Source organism: Nematolebias whitei, chromosome 8 (genome assembly GCF_014905685.2).
Source record: "Nematolebias whitei isolate Nwh7 chromosome 8, NemWhi1, whole genome shotgun sequence".
In the NCBI taxonomy this organism is placed as follows: Eukaryota; Metazoa; Chordata; class Actinopteri; order Cyprinodontiformes; family Rivulidae; genus Nematolebias; species Nematolebias whitei.
Genome location: NC_056505.1, coordinates 34,120,025 through 34,130,961, shown reverse-complemented (window position 1 = coordinate 34,130,961; position 10,937 = coordinate 34,120,025). Strand labels below are relative to the sequence as shown.

Here is a 10,937-nt window from a genome sequence, read left to right as displayed (position 1 = left end):
ATATTAGTTCTGGTGCTTTATCATGAAAGCTGAGTCATGTCTTTGTTCTCCTTTTTATCAATGCGCTTTGGTTAAAATTAAAGTGCTGAAAATAGAGTAATGTCCAAAATTAACATTCAAGCTAAATGAAGCTTGAAGCTAATGAGCAACCTGTCTACGTTATGTACCCAGAATGCATTGCAGTGCAAATAAAAAGGTGACACCCATGTTTCATCAACTTTCAAAAAATTCTAAAAACCAAACAGCCTGCAGTAACTTTATTGTCCTGTTTTTATCACTGAACTAATAGTTTATTAAATAAGGTGTATTGTTCCAACTAGTCGGAGATCCTTTTAACAACAAATATATCTTGACGGCTAACAAGACTGTTTTAATTTGATCAAAGTTATGTCCTGAACAGTACGTTCTTAGGAAATACACAACCTGTTTTTTTTTTTTGTTTGTTTTTGTTTTTTTGGCATACCGAATAATCCAAAACAAGGCAAAAATAAAAAAAATTATCTCATTTTTTGCCATTAAAGCTACAACTTTTTAGTGTTTTACTTTCTGATGTACAAACAGGTGTTTCCCATTTCCTGAACAATAATGTGTAATTGTGTGTGTTTACAAGTTATGACCATAAAAACATTTTATTGTGTTTACCTCTTGTATTAAAATCTTCCTCGCCATCAATTTATTTATTTATTTGCAAGATTTCCATTGTGCTTCTTGCTGCTGGAGACCAAAGCCTTGCTGAATCAAACATCTGTGTAAGTTGCTGATCCTGACCCAGTCTGAGCGATGCACTTCTCTGCGTGCTAATGTAATGACTGGAAGCTTTCCAGACTTAACGGAAGACAATCAGAGAGACCTGAGAAACGTTGCACTTAGATTATGAGCTGCTGCTGCAGCGCCAACAGAGCGGACCGGCTAAAGAACCGCGTGAGCCGAGATCACCGCACCTGGTTGTTCTTCCCTTTGTCGACACACTCCCTCTTCTTATCCTGGGGGGCCGGCCAGTCGATCTGTGGGGAAACACAAAGACAAATGTGACGTTCTGCAGGAGGACTGTCAGCATTAGTTGTGCATCGCCGTGTGTAGGAAAATACATTGCAGGGGCAAAAATACTTTGTAATGAGATCAACTCTGAGACAAACCACAACAAAGAGACAAAAACTAAGAAGAAGAAAATACATCACACACATCGAGTTGCTGCTTTGCTCAGCCAACACGCTGAACCATTGACCACTACTTGCCGTAACTATGGCAACAACAAGACTCAGTAATAGTAATGACACCGTCTCCTTCTTTTTATCTTCCAATTTTCTTTCTGTTCAATAAATAAAAAAATAAAAAACAGGTGGGGGGCAGTTGTAGCCATCTAGACTCATTCCCAGTTTGTGTTACTGTTCTGGCTCCTTTACGCCCACCGCTGGCAGTGGGTTGGACACAGTGAGGGTCTTAACGATGGGATATTACAGCGCCGCCGTCCTAAAGAATCAAAGATGAACCAGCAAAGCACACCAGAAGGTCCTTAGGAAACACGGATAAAGGAAAAAACAAATGTTTTTCCACGCACCGACACATGCTTGAACTTTGCTCTGCGGACAGAGGAAACCAGTGTGCTTCCTTACATGTTTCCACACCATTAAAAATAATTATAACGGCAATTACAGGCGATGGGCTGCTACAAAATCAGATTTTACTTCTACTGGATGTAAACCAGCTGCACTCAAGACAATGGACTGTTGCAGTATAATCAGATAGTCAATAAAATGCGCTCTAAAATAAAGACGGTCATTAAACGGCACAGCAACGATGGCTCCTAATGGTCCCGAAAAGAATATAAAACAAGAATGACTCACCAGTATCACTTCTGAGCACAGTTCCATACATTTGCACATACATACGATGGTTCACAACAAATCCACAGACTTTACTCCTGTTCCCAAAGTCTATGTTTCTCTCCTGATGGAGTTATAATGATCAGAGTAAATAAGTAAATGAGTCATTAGGGTCTCTGGCTGTGAAATCTCACCTGTAGGTTCTGCACCTTTAACTAGTGAGATGTGGATTTTATTTAATGGAGAGCTGGCAAAAATTAAGCATTCACTTTTCCTCCTAATTGTGTTTCCATGGTTATTTTAATTACTCACAAATAAATTCATTCATTTTCTCCTCACACATCAGGTGCTATACTGAATTTAATACCATGCAGTGTAGTCTCCATCATCCAGAGCTGTGAGCGTTGATACCTGCTGGCACCGACCAAAACAAATGTCACTTTTAGGCACAACTCTGTTAAAAAGTAACAACGTTTCGGCAACCTGGTTCACATTAATTTATGTTTGGACACACCTCAGGGTGTCTGCCATCCAAGTAAGCCAAGTTAAAATGTAATACAAACATATACAGTATTAGCGTTTTAAATGTCCTGCGCAGATCTTTTTATCTCCTACTGTGTCAGCACATGGAAATAAAAGCAATGTTGAAGCCCCATTAGCATTTGTCTAAAAATAAAATCTGTTTTACAATTTGATCAGCGTGCGAGCTGAATTTCACAGATTTAAAAATGCAAGAATACAGCGTTTACATCCGAGGTACTATAAATTACATAGGGCTGAACGATATGGTCAAAATTTTTATCACGATATATTTCTTAATCTCGGTCGATAACGATATAATTCCGATATCGATATAAACAATATAAAAGCCTGAGAAAAACTGTACAAACTGTACAAATAAATTAATGTTCAGCTTTTATTTGTATTTAGCCTTCAAAGAAATTTGAAATCACCATCAAATAAACATAAAACTCTCAACTTTGTCAATATTAATAGTTTTAACTTTAAAAAAGAACATAACCCTAATGTTTGCTGCATGGGTTTCTCTTTTGATACAGCTGGGGGTGTAGTTTCAGGAACACGTTGGTTCAAACTTTTATTATGTTTCATCTTCTGACTCTCAGCGTATTCTATCGAGTGGAACAAGTTAGATGTGTTACTTCCCACCGCTAGTTGGAACTAGGCCTGTCACGATAACATTTTCTGGGCAATTAACTGTCTCAGAAATTATTGCGATAAACGATAATATTGTTTGAAATTTGACATTAGTAATTTTTGTCAAATTTAAAAAGAAAAGTAGGTTAATTTCTGTGTAGTACCTTTTTTTACCACTGGATGGCAGTATAAGACTGTCTAAACCAAAGAATTCATGATAGTGAGAGAGCGAGCAGCAGTGTGTCTCTTTAAGAAAAATTAGTGTTACATATCCAAAATGTTTTGTTTTACAGAGCGTACAAGTATGTTATTCAAAGTGTTTAGCATCATTTTGCTGTTTATATGTAATGCCATAATAAATGTATGTTTATACTGTTTAAAAACGGCCTCTGTTTTACACAATATGGTGGGTTGCCAGTTGGGCTTGTTTTCATAGAGCTGGTTGCTTGTTTTGGGCATGGAGCTGGTTGCTTGTTTCTATCACGAGATCTGGCAACACTGTACTCATTCTTGTTTTTCAGTTTTCAAAATGGTGGACGCTTGGAATGAGCTTTTTAGCATACCATTTTCAAAGCTTTGAATAAAAATCAGTAAACAAGTTCTCAGCTTCTTTTTGCAGAAAAAAACCCCCAACTTTTTATACAAAGGCACGGGTTTCAACCGTGAATGTTGTAGAGGTCAGCCTGTTAGCTTAGCTCGTAGCTTAGCTTCTCAGTTTAGCTGCTTTTAACGAGCCAAAAACTAGGGATGCAGCGATCCACGTTTTCCCACTTCTGATCCGATTCCAGCGGTTTAGTCTCGGTATTATACCGATCCGATACAGAAAAACAGTGCTGAATTAACAAAAATGGCTAAATCATGTCATCTGGACCAGTTTCTGAAACAGGTCCAGATGACATGATTTAGCCATTTTTGTTGTCTACCTGGATGTTTGAACTTACAAACCCAGTGCTGAATTAACTTAAAACTAGGGGTGCACCGATAAATCGGCCGGCCGATCGATCGGCCCCGATTTCCTTAATTTGGGGAGATCGGCGATCGGCCGATCTTTAAATGAGAAGCCGATTTTATCCACCGATCTTATCTGCCTCCGGAAAGGTCTGAAAATCAGCTGCTGTCCCCTTTTGCTCCACTGTGAGAGCTCACACACAGGTCACTCGGAGCAGCCATGTCGTCGGTTTGGAAGTTCTACGCTGTAAAAGAAAATGAGCCAAAGATCGCAATTTGCAATTCGTGTAAAGCCGAAGTAAGTCGTGGTGGAGCCACCACCAAAACCTTTAATACAACAAACCTCGTTCGCCATTTAAGAAATCACCACGCCGCCAAGTATGCAATGTTTGAAGAGAGCAACCAAGCTAAGGCTAATGCTAAAGCTAGCGCTAACAAAGAGGCAGTCGGTGGGTCGCTGTTAGCTTTTATGAGCAACGAAAAGAGCAAAGCTACCACGAGGAAAGTGATGGAGTTCATGGCATTAGACAACCAGCCATTTTCAGTCGTTGAGGACAAAGGTTTTAGAAGCTTGATGCAGCACGTGTGCCCACGATATAATATGCCGAGTCGGAAATATTTTTCTGATGTTGCATTACCGGAGTTGTTCAGCCAAGTTTCGAGAGACACCCGCAGCCTGCTAAAAGCTAATACAAATACACTCAGCTTTACAACAGACATCTGGACTTCTGATGTAAGTTTAATGTCCATGTTAAGTTTTACTGCACAGTGGATTGACGAACAGTTCGAACGTCATCAATTACTCTTAAACTGTAAAGAAATGGCAGGGTCTCACACTGCGGCCAATTTATCAGCAGAGTTTAAGGCGATGCTGAATCACTGGGAAATCGATCATGGAAGAGTTCACGTTGTTTTACGGGATAATGCTCGTAATATGGCCAAAGCGCTGGATGATATCAACCTGAAAAGTTTACCCTGCCTGGCACACACACTGCAACTGGTTGTAAATGAGGGACAGCTGGCGCAGCGCAGCATCACAGACATGGTGGCAACAGGAAGGAGAATTGTTGGACATTTTAAGCATTCATCACTTGCCTATTCCCGACTTTATGACATACAGACACAGTTAGGTCAACCCAGGAAACGATTACAGCAAGACGTTTCAACGAGGTGGAACAGCACAGTCTACATGCTGCAGTCGCTGTTGGAGCAGAGACGTGCTATTGGCGTGTATGCTGCTGAGCACGAGTTACCAGCCACACTCACAGCACACCAGTGGGAGCTACTGGACAATGTGCTCACCATTCTTGCACCTTTTGAGGAACTCACAAAGGAGATTAGCTCATCAACAGCTACAGCAGCAGATGTCATCCCAGCCATCACTGCACTCAAGCGGATTTTGGAGAGGCAAGCGAGCACAGACCGTGGCGTGGGTACAGCCAAAGCTACGCTGCTGGAGGCTGTTGTGAGAAGATTCAGCAACATTGAGCATGAGCCCCTGTACAGCTTGGCCACTGTTCTGGATCCAAGGCAAGTAACTATTAACATTCTATTTTAGCCATAATGACTTTTAGCCTACTGCTATATTTCAACAAACATTTAAATTAAATTAAAAATAAAAATTTATTGATTGAAATGCATTTCTTTATTTACATGCAAGTCATAAAAACTGTTAATGTATACAAAACACAATGATTGACCCATCTTTCTTTGTTTATGCAAAACAAGGTACAAGAATCGCTACTTCTCAGCAGAGGTGAAAGATGACGTGAAACTGCTCCTTTTGACCAAACTTGCAGAGGGGGAGACCAGATGCACACCTGCTGCAGGAACATCCTCTGAAGTGGGACCTCCTGCTATAGATGAACCTGCAGCCAAAAGGCGTAGTCTACTGTTTGCAGCTCACGACGAAATCTTAAAGGAGAACATTGAACAGGAGCAACAGCTGGCCAGCCCTTCAGCTATGCAGGTACAGAACTACCTATCTGAGGTTCCTGTTGAAAGGAGCCAGGACCCATTGGTCTACTGGAAGATCAATGAAAATCGTTTCCCTCATCTTGCTCTACTTGCCCGAACCTATCTCTCTGCCCCATGCACAAGCGTTGAAAGCGAGCGCCTGTTTAGCTTGGCTGGACATGTAGTAGATGAGAAAAGAAGTCGCCTGTCTGGTGACAAAGCAGAAATGCTTTTGTTCATCAAGAAAAACCTGCCACTAATGAAAGTGACTGGAATAAGTCTGTGAGAACTAACTTACCAGTGTTAGTTCTTATTACCCACTGACTTGAAAATGTTACACTTGTTGCATTATCTTTTTTTTTTTTTAAATGTAACAAGTGAAAGAGTTGAAGGAACTGAACATTTTTTTTTAGTTAATTTTATAGTTTTAACAAAAATTGTGTAAACTTCATTTATATTTCAGAATACTACCTCATGACAAGTTAAAACAACAAGTTTGTATTGTTTCTAGGGTATTTTTCAAGGGTATGTTTTACAATAAAATAAGATTGGTAAATTGAAGGTGCATTGTGATCTTGTAACACCTGACACTGTTGCTTATAAAAAAAAATCGGTATCGGCCAAAATCGGAATCGGCAGTTCAGACTTTCAAAAAATCGGTGATCGGTGATCGGCCTGAAAATTGAAATCGGTGCACCCCTACTTAAAACATTTGTTTTGTTAAACGCAGACATGAATGTACTGAATTACAAATTTATTGAAAACTCTGCACCATAACAGCACACTTAAACACACCAAGAGCTTCACAAGCTTGGTCAAACATGTAAAAACAACACAACTTTAATTTGTTCAGTCATTACGCTAGCACGTGATGTCACTCAGAGCACAAAGCATAGAATTAGAGTGAACAGATCTGCCCAGTCTTGGATCGGTCACATTGTCACCGATACCCGATCCAGAAGTTTCCCGATACCAATACTGGTATTGGTGCCGGATCGGTGCAACTCTACCAAAAACGTGATTTTGAACGGTTAAAACAGATTTTAAAGAGAAAAAAGAAAGGGAGGGGTCAGTGAAGAGCGCCAGAGTTGATCCTTTTGTCATCCAGTGTCTTCAGTAGAAAGAGAGAGACACGAAGAAATGATAAAGCCGATAAATGAAAATGAGGTTGATAATTTTCATTCATCATGTGATTAATTGATTTGTTTATCACAACAGGCCTAGTTGGAACGACTCTCCGGTACATTTTGCAGCACACTTAGATAGCCAAACCACTTCCACACCACCAAATTAAATTAGTATTTCCTCTCTTATCAATTATGTCGTCTGCTTTCTGTTCGCTTGTGAAAGCTTGTTCAGTCACATTCTGACTCATTTTGAAGCAAAAACTTACGGCACGTTGCAGCTTACCCTAGCCTAGCCTGCTACTGCTGACTCCTTCAAGCTGTGGTGTACATCACCACGCACTTATATAGTTGTGTCTCGGCTTTTTCTGTTCGGGTTGAAACTGAAGCGGCCGCTTCAACCCAAACAGAAAAAGAAACGCATAAGAGAAATGCTGTAATCATAGTGTAATGTTTATTGAAATATCAAAAATGTGCTTAAAACTCATATCACCATTATTGAATAAAATTATATTGATATATATATATATATATCAATATCGAATTATTATTCAGGCCTAAAATTACATTTCAATTTGAACAGCTCAATTGAAGATGAGAGCACTGATACTGCTGCATGGGTGAAGGCTCCTTTAAAAAAAAAAAAAAAAAAGCTGAAGCATGGGGAACTGGTGCATTCAGGTGAAACTCGATCCACTGTCATCCACTGAGCAAAACAGCAAAACTAAACAGTGCAGAAGAAAGAGATGCAAACACAAAGCCGGAGCTGCTTGTCTACAAAAAGTGTAAATCCTAAAAAAAAAAAAAAAACATCCCTAGAGATTATCCAAGGAAGGAAGACGGTGATGAAAGTAATGAAGATAAACAGTGGGCGAGACAGCAGCAAAGGAATAAAAGAGAAGCTGTTAAAGGAAAGGAAGGAGGAGAAAGAGGGCGAGAATGATGGCCACGTGGAAACACAAGGGAAGAACTATTTCCTCGTTCACGCTCAGTCATTTTTCTGTCGGCTCCCTCCATCTATACCGCACGCTAGGGGCTGACAACAGGTGGCCTTATCATTAGTGTGAGACCCATAACCCTCACTCAAACAGCCAGTGGCTGGGTTGTGTGTCATAGCGTGCGTGGGTGTGTGTGCACATCTAATAACTTCTCATTACGACGGTAAATCAGATAGAAATCCCCAAACCGCTGCGGGCTGCTCACTACACCTTCATTGCATGGCTGTAACTGTATTGATTGCAACAAAGACCAATTATTGAGGGAGCAAAGCAAAACCAGACTGAATCTCTGGGGGCTTAGCGTGTCTGTATGTGTAGGAGTGTGTTGCTGCGGGTCAAGTCAAGGGTATTAATATGGATAAACAGGTTTCCCCCCAGAGTGCTTTACAGAAAAACAAGAAACACACTTTAAACAAAGACAAGGGAAAAAAACAATAAAAACTCACATCATGGGAGTTTAGGTGCGACAGAAGAAAAATATTGGTGCTAATAGCTGCACGCAAAAACTGACAAATTATGTGAAATGACTGAAAACACCCATTATTAAACGACCATAAAGTATTGTACTTTTAATTTGCTTTCAGAAATGTCATTAAAAGTTAAAAATGCCCTTTATTATTTGTAAGAATCAGCATAATAGAAAAGCAGATGGCTAACATGCTAAGCGTCAGCATTTTCACTTTGTTCTTGCTAATATTAGGCTTAATCTTTAATACTCAGCACTATTAAAGCTTAAGGGCTATGCTACTATGTTAATTAATGCTAATTCCACAGTGTTGGGGTGTAATCTGGTAGAAAACACCTGCAAGATTATTCTAGGTGCTAATTCCCTAGAGCTAAAATTAGACTTCGTGCCCTACAGGTAGCTATTGCAGCTGACAACACACTCAAATCGTTTTATGCTGATGAAAAAAAGGTTTAGCACATCTTTTTTCCCTCCTAAAAACAATGTTTTAAAGCTGAAGTTGAAGATAGAAAGCAATATTTCTGAACTAAAATGACTTCTGTAGCTGTTGTTATTATATATTGCTGCTGTTAGCTCATAGCTAATGACAATTGTGCTTTTGCAACCTTGTGCACTACGGTAATAGCTTTTAAAAGCTTGCTAAAAGAAAGCATAACAGGGAGATCCAGCTGGTACGGCGCAGTTAACATTTTTATTAGGCTAATTCATCGTCAGACGCATTATGTTTTGTTTGTGCGCTCTGAAATGCAAAAGAGACTATAGAGACATTAGCTTACTCTGTGAGTTAATAGGGAGCACGAAAAGTGAGACACTCGGAGGGATGTTTCATGTTTTCCGTTCTCCTTTTCAAAGATGAAATTCTGTGATGTCGATGCTTCCCATCATAACTGGTCCTAATGGATACTGGAACGAACGCTTATCTCTGCATGCAACAAAGCTGTGAGGAAGACGTGTTTTGTTCACGAACTGCTCGTCCAAAAGCCCAGTGATGATAAATGTTGTGTTATCATTTCATTTGCAGCAGCGCTACAAAGGCATGCCAGTGCCTGTCAGTCGATAATTATTATTATTTTTTTTGTGAAAACTTTTCCTGTACACAGCCAAGTTCCAAATGTTTTAACAATACGTCTTCCTGGTGTGGAAAAAAGGTTTGTAAGATCAATCATCCAGGTAGATAAAAACAAAAGAGGTTAAATCATGTCATCTGGACAAGTTTCTTTAAGGGAGAAATGTTTCATCTTTCATCCGAAAGTCTTCATCAGTCTGTGGCCTGCCAGCCAGACCTGTCCCATAAATGGCCCTCAGTGGTGTGTTTCAAACCAACCTCCTGGGGCTGAGATGGTGTAGAGGTACGGCAGCCGACTTGGGACCAGAAAATCACGGTTCGACTTCCCGCCATGCCCACATGCCCTGAGCAAGACACCCAATCCCTAATTGCTCAGCTGCCCACTGCTCCACCTGGGTGTATCAGGTGTGATGGGTTAAATGCAGAGAACAAATTTCGTCATTGTATGGAAACATACAATGATGACAACATATAGCACTTTACTTGCATGCAAAAAGGACCATGTGTCCAAAACACTCAATCATCACGCACAACAATCAAATGTTTTAGGCCAAGTGGACGACTTGCTACTCACAGAAACAACCTGAGGACAATTAGGCCAAAATGATTCAGAAAAAAAGGTCTGCAAAATCAATCATCCAGGTAGATAAAAACTAAAAAGCTTAAATCGTGTCATCTGGACAAGTTTCTTCAAGGGAAAAACATTTCATCTTTCATCTGAAAGACCTTGTTGCACGTGTTCAAACCCTGTTTCTGAGAACTCAACGGGAGGTTGTCTTGAAACACATCAGTGAGGGCTATTTATGGGACAGGTCTGGTCAGTTGATGACGTCTTTGACATGACATGATTGAACCTTTTTTTGTCTTCGTGGTGTGTTTATGCTTAATTTAGTTTATTACCTGTGGACGTAGCTGTCGGCTGATATCGTTGGGGTCCAGGGCAAACAAAGCCTCTCGCGCTCCAACGTACAAAACCCTCTCGTGGTCAGACAGGGTCAGCATGCTGTAGTTGAAAACTCCTTGGATGCTGAACCTTGCCATGCTGTCCAAGACATCTGGGTAAAGACACATAGATCGAACAGCTTGTCATGGATACGACTACATCTTTTTACTCATTTTATATAGAGAGGGAAAATCAACTGAGGGGAATGCTTTCCCAAAGAGTCCCTTCCTGTGATTTGTCCAAGGACTTCACCTGTTGCAGTTTTCACTCAACAGCAACTTGTTAAAAGTCAGGCAACATGTTGACAAGGTTTAAATTTGAAAGCTCTTCAAAAAAACACTGCTCTTGTTGCTCTTTATCACTGGAAACAGGACACACCAGGTTGCTGTAAATGCTTTGATAAACCAAAGTAGTTTAGTAGCTTGTGGGGGAATAAAACAATTGGCAACTAAGAAACC

The 10,937-nt window shown here is 40.2% G+C and overlaps 1 protein-coding gene across 1 annotated transcript; it reads right to left on the bottom strand.

Annotated features, from left to right (window-relative positions):
- Positions 1-941: 941 nt before the first annotated feature.
- On the bottom strand, positions 942-10,601 carry LOC119413539 (semaphorin-4C; the record flags this gene model as incomplete). The annotated part of the gene is given in 2 exon segments (XM_037680594.1): positions 942-1,004; positions 10,437-10,601. Coding segments are annotated over 2 exon segments (204 nt in total), but the record flags the coding sequence as incomplete, so codon positions are not given.
- Between the last annotated feature and the right edge of the window lie 336 nt (positions 10,602-10,937).